Source organism: Argentina anserina, chromosome 5 (assembly GCF_933775445.1).
Source record: "Argentina anserina chromosome 5, drPotAnse1.1, whole genome shotgun sequence".
Classification (NCBI taxonomy): Eukaryota; Viridiplantae; Streptophyta; class Magnoliopsida; order Rosales; family Rosaceae; genus Argentina; species Argentina anserina.
In genome coordinates, this window is record NC_065876.1 from 4094665 (window position 1) to 4112424 (window position 17760).

Here is a 17760-nt window from a genome sequence, read left to right on the forward strand (position 1 = left end):
CATTCACGTGAATTTACTAGTCGGTCTATAGTTGAAAAAACGTCTCAACTTTCTCTGACTCAATGTATCTATATATACTAACGCTTGCATCAAAATATACGAATTATCTTGGGACGGTTGCTTGTAATGAATGAAAAGATTGTCCCTTCACGTGAATTTACTGCAGTCAGTCTACAGTTGAAAAAACATTTCAAATTTCTCTAACTTAATCCCTTTGTATATGCTAATGCTTGCATCGATTTCGTATGTTTATCTTGGGAAGGTTGCTTGTAATGAATGAAAAGTTTGACCCTTCACGTGAATTTATTGTAGTCGGTCTGTAGTTGAAAAAAAACGCCTCAAACCTTCTATGACTTAAATCACTTAATCCATCATAAAAAGACTACTTGTAATGAATAAAAAGCTTGTCCATTCACGTGAATTTAGTGCAGCCAATCTATAGTTGTAATGTGACTAATGTGTCAACTTTCTATGACTTGATCCAATGTCAGTGTGGTAGCCATTTATTTCAAAAACGGATGCATGAATATATGTGAAGGTAGCTTGAAATATCGTGATTCTAACACACATCTTGCTATCGGTTTTGCCGTCCTAGCTTCTATAAATACTACCCAACCTTCAATACAGTATCACTTGTATCCATATTCCCTTTTCTAGCTTATGGTTGACATGTTTTTGCTCTCTTCAGTGGATTCTAACACTCAAATGCAAGTACAAGCACAGCTCCGGTCTCGAGCACATATGGGATCCCGGAGAAAACAACTGTAACATCACTCGTAGAAGCGGAATGGAAATGGATGGCATGGGAAAAATGGAGGGCGGCTCTGAAGGGGAGCACGTACAGGGTAAAACTTTTTTTTGCTTCTTATTGCTGCTTTGAGTTTTGTTATCAATTTTGTTAAGTGAATAATTCTATTCTATGGATGGTCCGGATAGGAAGCAAGATTGCCTTCAATTTCAATGACCCTGTATGAGAAACAAACGATATGATCAAATTGATGTGTACAAATTTCAGCACTTCCTATTACTATTCGACGTACTAACCAACGATCACTTTCTTCTCCTTCCGCAGTGTCCCCTCACACCAATGTAGACAGTCCCAGATAGGGCATAAGATTGAGGGAAGAAGCAGACCCAGTCGGGATGTTATGACTGGATTTTGGACAATCTCTTAGTAACATCTGAAGTCGATGTCCCCTTCCACCATGCATCGCGCACATATTTCTTCTTCCTCTCAGGGTCAAAATTTTGTGCCCTCTCAGTGAGCCTTCGCACTCCTCAACTGCATGATGCATCGTCTTCAGATTTGAGCCATGCGAGAGCTGGAGAGGAAGGTGAATTAATCAACTCATAATGTCCTTAATTTTTATGTGTGTGTTTATTAATGAGCTGTGGTATTTTCACGTACCAGGTTGAGGGTTGCTTCTCGTGTTGAAGGAAGTGGCAGAACCTGGTGCAAAGTCAGGCAGGCTAAACATTATGTCATTGTTCACTGCTGCTCGAAGTAGCCGCCACCTCTCTGCCATGAGGTGGTAGCTCATCTTAAATATGATGACGGTGAACAATGACAGATCATGGTCTGCAGGTGAGGAAATGGGGGTATATTGTGGACAGTAGTAAGTTAGCTAAGGACCAATACCTCCAGTAGTTCGATTTACTCATTCACCATAGAGTGTCTGACAAATCGATCAGGGTACGTTGTTCGGCTGAGGTGACTACCTCAATGTACAAGGGCCTTTTAAATTGAGGTAGTTAGTCATCAAGGGGCACGACTGCAAAGAGTTTATCAAGAACCACTATAAGACTACGAATTTTAGACGTGAAGAAGCCAGCAGAATATGAAGATTCATTTTATTTCTGCTCTTTATAGCTACTTCCACTAGATTCCAACTTAATATTATTGTATTTGTAACATGCTAACATGATATGCTATCTTTTGAGTTGCTTATATAAGAATGAACAATTATCACTGTAACAATCTCTATGAATCATTATGATTTTGTAACATTGAGGAAATTAAACAAGATTATTTTATTGAGCTTGTTGTATTTGAATCAAGGAATTGACTATTGAGATTTCGAAGTAAAGCTTCAGAATCAAGGTATTAACTACTAATGGATCCTTCATTTAGAAAGAGGCCTAATGGAGTCAACTTAAAATGTGTTCTTATTCTTGTGCATTGGATTGCAAGTGTGAAAAGAACTAAACTGAACTAAAAAAAATGGTCTACCAGTTCGATGAAATTATACAAAACATTGTGTCCAATCCATTTGACAATTGAGATACATAGCTGCAACTATGGTATTATCTATCCCTGAATGCTGCTGTTCAAGTAGAAGTATAATCCAGCAAGTGCCACAGCTCCAACTGCAATAGCAATAGGTAGAGCCTTTCTGTTTCATATACAGAAGCACGTAGTAAGTCTCCAATTCATCACAAAGAAGAAAAGCATTGTATATTCTGAACTGAAAACAGAAGGAACATGAATACATGATCATGCTTACCCAATCGCTTCGTCTCTCTGCAACTGTGCTTTTCGTTGCTTTCGAACATCTTTGCTGTTGGCATCTTTGGTCACAGGAGGCTGGTATACCCTAAACCTCCTCTTGGGAGCACCACAAACTGCATAGCAAAATTACATTCACGGTATAGTTACATGGTTCGGTTACTAACTTACTAATCATAACTTCTCTAACTTCATTGCAGGAAGAGATTCTTGTTGGATAAGTATATGGACAAGTATTTCTTATCTAGACTACACATTATGTATATGGAAGCTGTAAATTTATTTAACATGAAGTTATGTGAGAGAAGTGATTACCAGGGCAGTAGTACTTGTCAGGTAACTTTGCAAAAGGAGTTCTCTCATTGTATATATACCTGCATCATCTAATATCATGATTATCGATGATTCAATTTATCGCTGTCCGCAAGAACTCAAGAGAAACAAAACAAGCTATAACAAGATATGAAGAAATGGTACCCGCAATCACGACAAATATAGGCTTCCTTGGAGGCAACTCTCATGGAAAACTTTGGTGCAGTTTTGGCAAGGGGCTTCTGCTGAGGAGGAAGCAACAGACTAACTGATGAAGAGAAGAATGAGGATCTTAAAGAAAACCGATCCAAAGGTTGCCGTAGGACGGCATTGCCTCTCGGAGCTAATGGGGATGGTGAAGCTAGATGGGTTCTGGTAGAGGGTGCCTGCAGTTGCAGGGCCATCTTCTTGTTTGCAGAAAATGTGAGTGTGAACAATAGTCGTACTAGGAACCTACTAGGAATGACTGAGAGGAAGATATGAGAAGATAAGAGAAGAGAACCAAAAAAAGGTATGTTTGGATTGTGAGTCTATCATTGGGTGCGTGGCCTCCCCACAAGTCGCACACTTCAGCAGCCTCTGGAGTCTTCCATTATTTTTGGGACAATTTTCTATCTAATTTTCATGGCCACTATTACTGTAATTATTGTTCTGCTCCCAGAACTAACCTGTGCATATATATAGGTCCATTTTCCTACTATAGTTGAGCTATGATTTCAAAAACAAGTGGGGACTCGGAAGCCATTTTTAAGTAAACGATGGAAAAATCACCATCACCGCTTTTTCAGATGAAATAACATCAAGGCGAGTTGAAATACAAAAGAATGTGTAACCTGATACATTTTTAACAGCTAAATTTACAGCATCTCAAGCTCAAAACTACAACACCAAAGCCACTACTGTAAAATGTGGGCGTTCAGCACCTGTTGCTGTCACCAAGGTTTCAGGTCACCAACTGGACCCGCAGTCCAATTTAGGATTTTCTGACCTGGCTTCAAGTAAACACTAGGGTCATGAGGCAACTTTCGTGCTAGTCCATTGAGAACTTGATGAAAAGCATCACCTGGTTCGGCAGGTTGTGGGAACAGCATAGCTTGCTTCATTGAAGGGTTGGCAAGCAACCTTTGCTTCCTCAATATCAGGTCTGGCGGGATTGAAGTGAGGATGGTGTCCAAGTTGGGAACATCTTTCTCATCTATAAACACACCAATTTCTTCCCATGGAATTGCATCAGCAAAGGGTAGAACAATGTCATCTGCTATGATAACAGGAATGCAACCGAAAATGACTGCCTCAACCAATCTCGGGCTCCAAGGAGCCCAGCCGAGGGGGCACAAACAGAAGACTGCACGTTGCATGTCCTCATAGTATGTGGTGGGATGCTCTGTGGAAATGTCAAAAAGCGGATTGTCCTTGAAATTCTCCCATACTGCTGCTCTTGCACCTCTGCAAAGTTGTAGCAAAGTCAGACTATTCTCCTGGGTCTTGGATCAATAAGAGAAATCAACACAAAGAGCAAGCTAGAACTCTCATTTTCTACAGCATATAACAATAGAAGAAAGAAGTTGAGCTTGCACTACAGACTTTTTGCATTTGACTTCTCCTTTTAAGCTATAAGAAGTCTGTTCAACTTCAAGATTTTTAGATCATAAAATGACTTTTCAAACTAAACCTTAAATGCTATGGACATTAGGACCATCTTGTTACGTTTAACATATAAGGTTTGTAACAATTACCTTGCATAATAGCCACCTTCTGGGTCATTTCCCACATCATAAAATAATCCTCGGAAGTAAACAAAGATGGATCTAGGAATTTTCTCAGGGATTAAGTGGGTTTGCATCTTCTGCGGAGGAGCATAAGGAGGAACAGTGATTGAGCCCTCTTTCAAGCAAACATGATTCCGTTGCCCAAAAGTCTGAACCAAGGTTGCGCGTTGGAGCAACGGAAGAATACCTCTTTCAATTGCCTTTTCTTCCTGCGATAATATATGCAATCATCATATATGGAAAATTGAGATAACTGACATGCCTAAGAATGACACCACAACATAAAATACATTACGGCATGAACATCAGAATAGAATGAAGTTCTACAGGTTATCATGAGGAACGACCTAAGTACCTAACAAGACTAGACCAAATGGTACAAACATGCGATCTGTCACTATCAAAAAGTGTGAGATGAAATAAAAAGTAAGCCAAGCTCCATACCTGGTAATGAAAGCATGCTGCAAAGTCATGAGGCACAACAAAAAAGTGATCAGCCCCTTCAGTGCGGTTCCAATAAGGCCAATTTGAAGAAATAAGTTGTATTGCACTTCTCATCATTCGTGGTGATTTGAAAGGCAAAGGAAGGCCATTTGGGGTCAGATCACAAGTGGTGTACACTGGAGTATAAAACCAATCAGCCTCCTCAGGATTAAGGGTTCGGACAGGGCTAGATAGGAGAAAACGCTGCATGTAGATCTCAGCGGCAAACATATGGTTAAGGCATCTCGGGTCCTTCTGCAGAATCTTCTTATTGTATTTGCTTGGGAGCTCATAAACAAAAACTTTCAACCTTCCCACTGGATCATCGTCCAAGACATCACCAGCACTACCTACATTGGGTATAAAGGAAAGCATCCTTGAGTTCACAGACAATTGAATCTTCAGTATATTATGGAATTATACACTAATCAACAGACTTAAAAAGGCAAGTCCTAAACAAAAGCATAACGATGAACCTAGTCAAAATGGTACTTGTGTTTTTGCTAGATTTCTGGGAGCTGCAACTCCACCTAAATTAAGCAGCATTACCAAAATTATGTCCTTAACCATTTGAATACTAACACCTAGAACCAGGATTTATATTATTACCCAAGTTATTACACATCGAATCGGACACTAAACAATGGCATTATGGATTTTGCTGACTTTCAGGAGCTCCAATTCCACTCAAGTAAACCAGCATTACTACAGAAGTACAGATGGTCCTCAACCATTAGACCATTCTAACATCAAAATCACAGCTTTAAACTACTTGAAAACACCAAGCATCTCTCTTTGAACTAAATAGCAGTCATTTCCCAGACTAACATAGTTATTCTCAAAAGGAAAACTTAAAAGAACAGACATTATGAGGAGCTAAACTAACATCCAAGTGATCCAACACTCATATGTCCAATTAACCTAAATAAATTAGCAGATCCCAACATACACCAACCTATGAAGATCCCAAAAGCACCCATTCTTCAAACAATCAAACCCAGTATGGCCACAAAAAAATCCATAAATACATCAAAGTAGTAAAAACCCAGAAACAGAATCATAAAAAAAAGGAGTCTTTAGAGGTTTTCCCTACCTGAAATCCTCTCAGTTCGAGCTTGCTCCCCAGAACCAATCTCCAAAGCCAAAGCAGCACAGACCAGCCAAGCAAAAACCCACTTCCAAAATCCCATCTTTCACCGATCCCCGTCTTTGTTCAGCTACAAAACCAGTAGCCCAAGACGGAAATGGCGCCGGAGATTGGAGTCAAGTGAAAAAGATGGGTTCTTTTCTTTGCAATCTGAAGGTGACAGTTGGGACGTCAGAGAAGAATTGGGTGAGAGATTGCTTTCCAAGTTTGAGCAACTGAAACGAAATTGACTGAGATTAAAAGTTGGCTTAAAATAATTAGTCTCGATTCAGACTCAACGGTGGGTTGATTCCAAGTCGATCTCGGTCTTCAACAGCAAGACCAAGCCTTTTGGTTTTTTACTACTACAAATTTGCTAATTTTTCATATTAGGAAAACTTAATTCAAATATTTCTGCTGGGCTATATAGATGCCAAGTAATTTTAGTTGGGGTCAATGAATGAATTTACCATAGGGGAATTAAACAAGTCAATGAATTGCTCAATGGAAACATTGGTGAATCAAATGGGTGTTATGAAATTTGTAGCATAGAAAGTCCAAAGGTTTGGGAGTTATTAACTATTAAAGCTTGCTAGATTTGATTGGCAAACAAATTCAAGTACATTTCCCTACTTTAAGGACATTTCTCTATCAGAAATTATTATTTCTTAGTCAAGAATTTTATAACTAATTGATAAGTGGTTATGTTCAATGGTTACCGTGCGTGAATATTTTTTCGATATGAATGTGAGATACGCATGTAACATGTTACACGGTTTTTTAATGTTAGTGCAGCACCACGTGGTAATATCTAGTGTTCTACACTTACGATCACAATTTGACACACAAAAATTATATTTCAGCTTTTTGCTAAAGACTATTTTGGGTTTCATTCTAAAATTCTACACCATACACTCTAATATTCTAAAACCATGCACCCTTAGTGTTATAAGAAGGCTCAAGCCGCTCGTGTTCGGCTCGCATTTAACATGTTCGCTTGAGCTCGTAAAATTAAATGAGCCGAGTTTGAGCTCAATATTAAATTCGACCTTGAAAATGAGTCGAGGTTAAAAAACAAGTATTCAACTCGTTCGACTCGTTTACCTTGCGAGCAAGCTCGAGCTCGAGAAAAACTCAACTCGTTTACTAATTAAACTTGACTTATTAACTTTTATATGAGAAATAGTATTAAAATATAATATTAGTTCAAATGAGTTGAAATGTTTCTTTTTAGAATAATTAGTTAAAGACTTTAAATTCAATAATGAGTTTGATTTTTTATTTCTAGTTTATTACAAGTAAAATGAATTTTGTTTGATGTTATGATATCTAATTTTGAATTTTCTTTTTAATTTCTTAATTTTAAAATTGTAATTTCATATGATACAAGCCGGCTCAATTAAAGTTCAAATTCGTCTAATAAAATGAGCCGACTTGAGCCTAGTTCAAATTTTTTTAAGCCGAGCTTGAATATAAAGCACAAAAATCAAATTTTAGCCTAGCTCGAGCTCGATCGAATGAAAACGAGCCAAATATGGACAACCTAATATTCGGCTTGGTTCATTTATACCCTCATACACCTTAAACCATACATCCTACACTCTAATACCATAAACTATAAACCCGAAATCCTAGTTCAAAATCATTAATACCCATGAAAGTCATTTCACAAATAATAAAAATATATAAAATTATAATTTTGGTGTAATAAATCCACATGTCGAAATATAATAAGTAATAAAGACCACTAAGCATTGTCACATAGTACTACGGTAGCATATGAAAATTTATCCATGTTACACAACTATCTTGCAAAATGACAAAGTTTCTACTTCAGTTAAATATGTATCTTTTATAGCCTCCATTTCCTTGAAATTTCTTTGAAAGAGATTGATAAAGATGTGATTCATTAACTTCCTTTAGTTTCATTTGATAACTTGGCAAACGGAGACACAACGGTTAGGACGCTGAGGAACAAACTTTCATGTTTTTCTATCTGAAGTTTATTCAGAACATCGAAGTGCACTAGTATCAACTTAAATAAGTGGTTAGATTTCATTAAGTATACATATTATTACAAAAAAATATATATTATTAAATATCAATAGTTGAGGTGTAGATGATTCACTTACAACTTGGTGCATTAAATAATTTTCCTTTCCGAGCATGTAAAACGTGTTCTAGAGCAAAAACTAATACTGCTAATTACTAATTCTAATTGAGAACACTTTTGTACTGTTCATGTCTTTTTTATTTCTACTATTGCCTTTTTTTTTTAACTTTGCTGACCCTTCATTTACAAATAATATCTGTTGTACCCCTTGATATTATTTATTTATGTCATTGCCACTGGAACGGTGGAACCAGCTGCACGGGGCTATAGTGACAGGCTCTGAATTGGGCTGGGTGATTGGGCTTCGGCTTCCTTCTCTTTTACGGTTTTTTCCCGCAGCAACGCGCGGGTCACCTGCCTAGTGGTTAGCTACAAGCCTACAATTGTCGGTGAGACAGAGACTTGATGAGTGGTCAAGTTTGTATAACATATAGAGGCATCAATACACTACGGTATTCCAAAGAATGCATCTAGTGATTTAGCTCGTAGATCAATACGGTGCAATAAATTGGACAGATGAGAGATAATGACTGGCTGCTCACCAAACCCATGACTCGGCAGTAAGCAGTAAAAGAGTACTACTTAGGCATCAGTAGAAGTAAAATCCAGAAGAGCACAATGCAAACTTAAGAAGAAAGAAAACTTAAGAAAACAGCAGAGCTTTAACCCTATTACATGAGAAAACAATGCTGCTCGTCTCGAACAGAGATGTTATGAACCCGTCCCTTTCGCGACCTGAGGAAAAATTAGAAATAGAGATGAAGTTATTGGAAATTTAAAGCACTTGACACTGGCATTTGGTTGGACTCAGAACAGTTCCGGTAACAACATACAGAATTTGTGGTTCAATACATTTTCAACACAAAATATAATAGGCCTAAATTATTTGCTTGTGTGACAGCGAGCTAGGGACGGATGGATACTTGCCATTAATGCAGCTTCTCAACTCCTATTCGAATTGAAACTAATGGGAGGACACTGACATAGAAGAAGTTAATTGAGTGGGGGAAAAGTGGCCACAGAAGACAAGTCCTTTTAGAATAGTCAATAGTACTATTTAGTCTGTGATTTCTCTACTTCAGGTGGCAATCCATCAGCATTCCTGAGCTCTCTTCTAGCTAGCTTCATCTCTGTTCATAGAAATCTTATACATTCCTCCATTGTCGGAGAGAGAGAGAGAGAGAGAGAGAGAGAGAGAGAGAGAGAGAGAGATATATGAGTATGATGGACTGTAAGAAAATAGAATCAAAGGGAGAAGAGTCTTCGAGAGATGATTACATGAAAAATGGGAATGAATTGGTGGAGCAGACCAAAATCCGTCTCATGAGAGCTTTTGTTGAAGCTCAGGATTCTTCCTCCAAGGTACTCAACATAATCACATAAGATATCTTCTTAGTTACATATAATTACCGTGTTTTACAAGCTATTCTATTACTAATGTTTGGGGTCAATGGGGTTCTAAAGAATTTGTAATACTGAAAAATCAAACTACTGATATAGCATTTTGCTTTAGTGAGGCACGACGCGTCATTTCATACATGTGCACATGTGAAATTGTGTGTTGGTGTAACTAATAAAAGCTTTGCTATCTCTTGCTTAAAAAGGCGAGTTTTTTTCACCAACAGTCCCTCAACTCTGGTGTACCTACCAATGTGATACCTCAACTCTTAATCGTACCAATGTGATACCCAGACTCTAGTATTGCTATCATTGAAGTACTTCCGTTAGTTTTTTTAAACTTTTCCGTTATCTTGGTGACGTGGCAGGTACGTGAGGCCCACAAAGAGGGTTAAAAGACAAAATTAACCTCATCTGAGAGGAGCAATGTTTTTCCCGCCCTTTACCTTGAGAAAGACACCCAACAATTCCAATTTTGGCGCCAATTTTCCCTCTCTACTCCTTAATTTGTGTCTCTTATCTAAACTAAAGAACTACCGCCAACCAGTCGACCACAATCTGATAAAACCTAGATCAATCTCATTTTCTATTTTTACCCTAGCACTTGTTAAACTAACAGAATAAATATATAAATTTATATGGAACATCTCATTTCCACAATCTCATAAGAATATAAAAACACATAACTTAACGAAATTCAAATACATGTTTAAGTACCATTAGTTGCCACCTTTTATGTTGATCTGCCATGATTTTTGCTTGTAAGAACTAATGGTACATGTAGTTGAATTTCGTTAAGTTATGTGTTTCTATATTCTTATGAGATTGTAGAAATGAGATGTTCCATATAAATTTATATATTTATTCTGTTAGTTTAACAAGTGCTAGGGTAAAAATAGAAAATGAGATTGATCTAGGTTTTATCAGATTGTGGTCGACTGGTTGGCGGTAGTTCTTTAGTTTAGATATTAGACACAAATTAAGGAGTAGGGAGTGAAAATTGGCGCCAAAATTGGAATTGTTGGGTGTCTTTCTCAAGGTAAAGGGCGGGAAAAACATTGCTCCTCTCAGATGAGGTTAATTTTGTCTTTTAACCCTCTTTGTGGGCCTCACGTACCTGCCACGTCACCAAGATAACGGAAAAGTTTAAAAAAACTAACGGAAGTACTTCAATGATAGCAATACTAGAGTCTGGGTATCACATTGGTACGATTAAGAGTTGAGGTATCACATTGGTAGGTACACCAGAGTTGAGAGACTGTTGGTGAAAAAAACTCTAAAAAGGCTGAGGTCTTTCCCATGTCATGATGTCCACCAATCTGTTGTGCTCCTGAAATGATATGCATATGGAATCTCAGTTGCAGTAGCTTCTTAACCCTCTGGTTATAGCATACATTACAAATCCTACTTTAAAGCAAGCATATATATTGCATGACCCTATTTCTCCCTACCCGAATAAATTTCGTGGGAGAGAGGTGTATCATGCATTGCCTCATGGTGCTTATATTACAGTTACGGCAACTTCAGAATTTAGAAAGAAAGAAAGAAAAAACACTTGAAAAATGAAGTTTCTGATATGCTCCAACTTATTGTACTGAATTTTGTTCAAAAAAAAAAACACTTATTGTACTGAATTTACTGTTTATTTAGCTCACACGCCTTTAGATTCATAATAGAGGCCTACAACTCAAGCAAAAACTCAGCAAAGGGGTGAAGATCCATTTCTGATGACTTGTTCGGTTGTTAGCAGTTAAATGGGGGCTGACCCAGATGGCCGCTCAGCATTAATTACATTTACTGAAATAAGATAAAGTTCTAAGGAGCTGGCATTGTTTAAAACCACCTGCACAAAGTTTTCTTGTTAGATTTTAAAGCCTTGTTTCTTAATTTTGAGGTCATAATTTACTTCATTAATTTCATTTGTAGCTATATATTCATCCTCGATGGCAACTAGCTTTTCATGACTGTCAAGATCTCAGTTTTTGTGTGTGTGTGTGTGTGTGTGTGTGTGTCTGTGTGTGTGTGTGAAAGAGAGAGAGGACAAAAAAAACCATGGATTGTGATGAAACACCTGAGTTGGAGTCCAAGAAAACCATAAGAGATGGAGCAGAAACAGCGGTAGCAGGACTACATACAAATAACGAGATGAAAAGCAGTACTGAAGAAACGGATGAGATGAGAAGAATTCGTCTGATGAGAGCATATGTTGATGGGAAAGATTCTTTCTCCAAGGTGCTAACTATATACAAGTGAATGCAAATTCATAGTTAAAATAGATACTGGTGAAAATAAGTGAAACTAGATCAGTCTGTGGATCATTTCCATGTAAATTTAACTGATCTATAGCCAATAATGAAAATGACCTGCTTGTACTCGTGTCAGCCCTGTATGTTTTTCATCTGATCTTATACTTCACCAAGAAAAAGCTAAACCTGCATCAAAGTCTTGATTAGAAATTTCCATAATTGTGAATGTGTGATGTAATTTGTGTGCAGGTAATGGATGATCTGATGTTAAGAAGGTTCCTACGTGCTCGTGATTTAGATGTAGAGCGGGCATCAGCCATGTTCCTGAAGTACTTGAAATGGAAACAATCTTTTGCTCCTGATGGGTCAATTTCTGCTTCAGAAGTACCAATTCAAATTGCACAGAACAAGCTGTTTCTACAGGGATCAGACAAGAGAGGATGTCCTATAGCAGTTCTACTCGGTGCAAGACACTCTCAAGTCAAGGGGGGCCTCGAGGAGTTCAAACGTATGTTTTTACATCTGACTATATCTTCTACATGAATCATATATATATCCTATGGCTCAAAAGTAAACTGACTAGAATTACTGACTTGGATTATCATTCTAACAAAAAATTATAATATTTTATCAAGAGAAAAAAAAAGGAAAAAAAAAAGAAAAAAAGAGGGAAACAAAAAAAAAGAATCCTTGCCATAACTCAGTGGGATGCTTGTAACGTCCAAAATCAAACTAGGATTACATTTCCACTCAAACCAGTGTATTTTGTATGTACAGGTTATGTAGTCTACGCTTTCGACAAGATATGTGCAAGGTAACTTTTCTAATTTCCTAATAATATACAACCCATGGGGATTTATTCTCTGTTGCTCATACAATTGTGCACACACGCATAAATATGTAACACAGAAATGGAGTGCTGGATCATCAGGAAATAGTATAGCAGTAGTCTGTAGATTCTTACACTATTTTTTATGTTTAAACTTGATGTATCAGGATGCCACCAGGACAGGAGAAGTTTATTTTCATTGGTGATCTGGAAGGCTGGGGATATTCAAACAGTGATATCCGAGGATACCTAGGAGCTCTATCCATTTTGCAGGTCTCTACTCCACTAATACATTTCAATTTTCTGTACGTACAACAAAGTAAATCAACAAGGTTACTCAGATACGTAAGAAATCTGGCTAACTGAGAAGTTTAGATTTTCTATATCATACAGGAAAAAAAAACAAACAAACATGATAAGCATAAAAAAGGGAGGATCAAGGATAATTGAAATAAAGTTTCTCCGTAATGCATAACAGTTATACTACTAATTGCAGGACTACTATCCAGAAAGACTATGGAAGATTTTCATTGTCCATGTGCCTTTCGTGTTTATGACAGTATGGAAAATCTTTTGCCCTTTTATTGACAACAAAACTAAGCAGAAGGTAAATTTCTAAATTTGTACATGTGAGGATGTTGATAAACTTTTCTAAGCTGCAATTCTTAAGCATCATCAGTATATGCAGCATTGACACTTCACACTGGTATAAAACTCTAGGCTTATATATACCTCATCTTGCTTTATTTTCTGCAGATTGTATTTGTTGAGAACAAAATGCTGAAATCAACTCTACTTGAAGAGATTGATGAAAGCCAACTCCCTGAAATTTATGGAGGCAAACTACCATTGGTTCCTATCTAGGATGTGCAAACTGATTACCATGCCAAGTAAAAAAGTAAACAAGTCATGCAAGATTCTCATCTTCAATCTTTGTATTGCATGAATTGATATGATTATGAATGCACGTAATGTGCCTACATTGTTTACTGGACCTTGTGTTTGAAGTATTCAGATATGGAAAGAAACATGTAAATGCAATCTAAGGGTCAAACAGTGTTGTTTCAATACTAGCATAACAAACCTTACTTGTGACTGATTATAAGTTTATAACAGCACTGGTACTTATATAACCAAGATTTGGTGTCAGAGGTCGACCACTGCATCTGCTGCTTAACAGAAATTTAATGTTTTAATTTTATCACATGTCTTCTTATCCTCCTTAGTGCTTCTATAATTCTACAACAAGCTCAAGCAGTAATCACTTTAATGAGTTTTTCTATGTTTGCTTCTGTATTACATCTCGATTAGAACAAGAATCACATACCAGATATCGAATGTATCGGCTACCAATAGTCTCCACAAGAGCACATACCACCTTCAAAATGGTGAAAACGAATTCTATCCCTCACAATTATATCTCTATTGAGTATTCTTGAAACCATTTTCATCCAGCAATGACAATCATGACAGATCCGAAGGTTTTTTGAGATCCTGATTTCTGTTCCAGGACTTGTTTTCAGGATCGCAAAGGCCAACGCCAATTTTTCACTATGAAAATTCAAATTTCCCTCCTTTTCCTCTTCAGATATATCCATCAAGACCAACTCTGTCACAGGCATAAAGCCCTCAGACTTGGTCCGCAGGATCAATGCTTCCAATACACTATATACTGATTTGATTTCAGGGTGTGTCTGATCATCAGCCCTAAATAGGTGTATCACACCATCCAATTCAAGCCAACTCTTCCCTTGATTTTTACGAACTCTCTGTTTCTTCATCATTTCACGCACTCTCTCTGCGTTTTCCCACCTCTTCATAGAGCAATAAGTATTTGAAAGCAACACATAATCTCCGCTCTTTGGACAGGATATATTGGCAATGGCAACTTCTCCAAGTTCTGGATTTCGATGAGTCCTACATGCACTAAGAAGTGCCCTCCATATAACAACATCCGGCTCCACTGCCATGGCCTTTATGGTTGCATAAGCCTCTTCAAGAAGCCCCGCTCTACCCAAGAGATCAACCATGGCTCCATAATGCTCAATTTCTGGCTGCATTGAGTACCGACTACTCATCAAATCAAAGTACCTGCGACCCTCTTCCACCAAGTTACAATGACCGCATGCTTTCAGAAGCGCAACAAAAGTTATAGAATCAGGCAACACATTCTCCATCTCCATCTTTGCAAATATCTCAATCGCCTCCAAAGCAAGCCCGTGAATTGCAAGTCCATTGATCATCGCATTCCAAACCGAGACATCATTACGCCGGAAAGCACCAAAAATCTCTCTAGCAGTCTGCACTCTACCGCACTTTGAGTACATGTCTATAAGAGCTGCACGCAGTATAAAATTCAGCTCAATCCTCTTCTCCACCATCACACAATGCACCCTCTGCGCATTATGCAGCGCCCCAAGCCGCGCGCACGCAGTGATCACAGACGAAAATGTGAACCCATCCGGCTCCAAATCCGAGCTCAACAGCTTCCGGAACATTCCCAACGCCTCCTGAAAACGCTCATTCCGAACACAGCCTCCAATCACAGTGTTCCAAGTTACTAAATCCGGGTTAGGACATTTTCGGAATACTCTCTTCGCAATGTCACATTCCCCACTCCTCATTAGGCTTTCAATAACAAGATTAAAAAAGTTGACAACATAAGCACAACTGATAATGTGATCAACGAGTTGAGTAGCTAAATTGAGACAACCACAGCGGTTATAAACAGCTACAAGGGAAGCGAGGAGAGAAGGGTAGGTGTCATATCCACGTGTAATGATTCTAGCGTGGGTTTGAATTGCACTTGCGGAATCCAAGTAGCGTTTGCAGGATTTAAGAATGCGATGGAGGTTTTGCTGTTCTGGAAGGATTGAGAAATATGAACGTTGGTAATAAGAAGAGAAATTGATGAGCCCAGTAAATGAAATGTGTGTGATGAGATAAGAGCAAAGTGGGTTGATGGGGTTTAGCTTTTACCTTTGTCTCTAGGAGTTTGGCCGCCGAAGGAGGAGGTGGAGGGGAGGTTGTTCGGCTGCGGCGTGGGTGAAGTGGTGACGGCGCGTGAGCCAGCGGAGGGGTTTAGAAGCTTCTTCGCCCCGCTTAGAGCGCTATGGCTCATCCTCGTCATCTATGAGAATCAGTTGTGTCACCTCGCCATAGCGAGCTTCATTTAGCTTTCGATTACAGTGGGCCGGAGTATCCACCCATTCTTCACAAAATGGTTTTATTTCTTCACATAATGGTTTCTGAAGAAAGTCACAAATGGTTTTCTAACTTCACAAAATGATTCTTCACATAATTTTTTTCTAAAGAAAATTCACAACGAACTTTCTTCACAAAATAGTTTTTTGATGAACTTTCTTCCAAGATTTAAAATATCCTCAATTTTTCCACTATCTTTTTTTTAATATCAATATATCTTATGGCGATATGTTTTTAAGATATAAAATAACTTTTTATTATTATTCAGCACATACCGTATATTATAGCTGTGACTTTTGGTTAGGAAGCTAAAATACAGGTAAGTCACGAATTTCACATCGCCCGCGGAAGAGTGGAAATTGTACTTATATGAGCAAAGTCAGCTTTCCATATTAAGGACGTGTGTTTGGGTGCTACTTCAAGAACAAAACCGTGCGGACCACTAGGCTCAAAGCGGACAATATCTTAACTATATAAACTTGGTTGTTATAATAGCTGCCCTAGATGAGTTGTCAAAAAAATTATGACAAAAATAAAAACTTATTTTAAATCATTAAGAACATACATTGTAGTTTAATACTAATATGTGAAGATCAATACTCATCGCTGATAGTGTGTGAGGTTACATAGCAAATGAAATTAACATTTATCAGTTTATTTAAAAATAATAAATAAAAATTTTGAAAAATAATATCATTAATAAATATCTGATATTTCTCTTTTTAAAAAGTCTGATATACCTATTAATACAAATATTTTAAACCTTAGTCATTATTTTATGAGAATTATGGTGTTAACCAATTGGTAAGTCGATCAAGTCGTGGGCTTCTACGTACTAAGAGACTATACGTATCAAGTTAATCATGTCATGCCTCGCTCGACCTCTTCACCACATAGAAGATCGATTCAACTCATCATATTCGTTGCAGAGGTTCATCTTACTCCAAGTTGGATTGCCACAATCTATAACAAGGATTGAAATATCTATACTTTCCTCTTGATATTTTCGTAAAAATTTTCATTTTCGGTATATAGATATATCATTTACACACTAAAAATTTTTAAGTGGAAATTTCCCGATATATCTGGAAACTTTCGAAATTGCCCGAAAATTTTATAATATAGCCACATGTCACAAGTCAACTTCAAATAAATAAAAAGTCACTGGTTAGGATAATCGAACTTTCAATCCATCATTTTGCAAGCACAAAAGTTGTAGCCAACTCTACTACACCAACTTGTAGTTATATATGGCTCTTTTCATTATATATTATATTTCATGTCTCAACATTCACCTAAAATTGAAAATAAAACAGAACTAGTTGTTGAGGGGAATCAAACCCCCTTGGTCTAGGAGGAAGCAAAGATGGATTTTACTTTATGGGAGAAAATCAACAATGTCTTGTCCACCATATTCATGATGCAATCGAGTGAAAACACATTGACACAATCATCACAAAGCTATTGTTATGGTCAAAGTCGATAAATGTTTGATCTGAATGGGACAACTACCAGTACCACAATCCACAGTCAATCACCCACGACCCATATAGTTGGCATATATGTCAGTACAAGTAAAATAAAAAAAAGTATTATTTAATGACTATTTTTCACAATATACTCAAGGACATGGTGAAGATAGTGAAATTTTTGTATCTCATATATCCTCTATGTAGTTATAAATCACTCATGTAATTTCATATTTAATGTATCATATGTAATAAGGCGTGATGACCTAGTCTCCATTTGGGTTTCCAACCATAAAAAATAAGTA

General features: G+C 37.5%; 4 protein-coding genes and 2 long non-coding RNA genes across 7 annotated transcripts; 2 read left to right on the plus strand and 4 right to left on the minus strand.

Annotated features, from left to right (window-relative positions):
* Positions 1 to 677: 677 nt before the first annotated feature.
* Positions 678 to 1960, plus strand: LOC126795326 (uncharacterized). Its single transcript, XR_007672264.1, has 3 exons — positions 678 to 845; positions 1073 to 1334; positions 1412 to 1960. It is a non-coding gene; the product is annotated as an uncharacterized LOC126795326 (long non-coding RNA).
* Positions 1961 to 2191: 231 nt separating this feature from the next.
* Positions 2192 to 3405, minus strand: LOC126794006 (uncharacterized). Its single transcript, XM_050520650.1, has 4 exons — positions 2984 to 3405; positions 2822 to 2880; positions 2505 to 2622; positions 2192 to 2393 (listed from the first exon to the last, which is right to left on the minus strand). The coding sequence occupies exons 1-4, from the start codon at positions 3220 to 3222 to the stop codon at positions 2309 to 2311; spliced, it is 501 nt and encodes a 166-aa protein (XP_050376607.1). The 5' UTR covers positions 3223 to 3405; the 3' UTR covers positions 2192 to 2308.
* Positions 3406 to 3591: 186 nt separating this feature from the next.
* On the minus strand, positions 3592 to 6542 carry LOC126794005 (probable beta-1,4-xylosyltransferase IRX10L). The gene is made up of 4 exons (XM_050520649.1): positions 6164 to 6542; positions 5032 to 5420; positions 4555 to 4796; positions 3592 to 4264 (listed from the first exon to the last, which is right to left on the minus strand). The coding sequence occupies exons 1-4, from the start codon at positions 6258 to 6260 to the stop codon at positions 3751 to 3753; spliced, it is 1242 nt and encodes a 413-aa protein (XP_050376606.1). The 5' UTR covers positions 6261 to 6542; the 3' UTR covers positions 3592 to 3750.
* Positions 6543 to 9534: 2992 nt separating this feature from the next.
* On the plus strand, positions 9535 to 13687 carry LOC126793698 (uncharacterized). The gene is made up of 6 exons (XM_050520295.1): positions 9535 to 9671; positions 12203 to 12461; positions 12731 to 12767; positions 12950 to 13055; positions 13279 to 13389; positions 13539 to 13687. Exons 1-6 carry the CDS (start codon positions 9588 to 9590, stop codon positions 13644 to 13646), a joined length of 705 nt encoding a protein of 234 aa, XP_050376252.1. The 5' UTR covers positions 9535 to 9587; the 3' UTR covers positions 13647 to 13687.
* LOC126793699 (uncharacterized) lies at positions 10985 to 12365 on the minus strand. 2 transcript variants are annotated; one of them, XR_007672087.1, is made up of 4 exons: positions 12237 to 12365; positions 12071 to 12139; positions 11779 to 11946; positions 10985 to 11037 (listed from the first exon to the last, which is right to left on the minus strand). It is a non-coding gene; the product is annotated as an uncharacterized LOC126793699 (long non-coding RNA). The 2 variants fall into 2 exon arrangements; XR_007672086.1 differs by having other exon boundaries at positions 10995 to 11550.
* LOC126793697 (pentatricopeptide repeat-containing protein At5g50990) lies at positions 12969 to 15982 on the minus strand. Its single transcript, XM_050520294.1, has 3 exons — positions 15762 to 15982; positions 14110 to 15645; positions 12969 to 13085 (listed from the first exon to the last, which is right to left on the minus strand). Exons 1-2 carry the CDS (start codon positions 15910 to 15912, stop codon positions 14129 to 14131), a joined length of 1668 nt encoding a protein of 555 aa, XP_050376251.1. The 5' UTR covers positions 15913 to 15982; the 3' UTR covers positions 12969 to 13085; positions 14110 to 14128.
* Positions 15983 to 17760: the final 1778 nt, after the last annotated feature.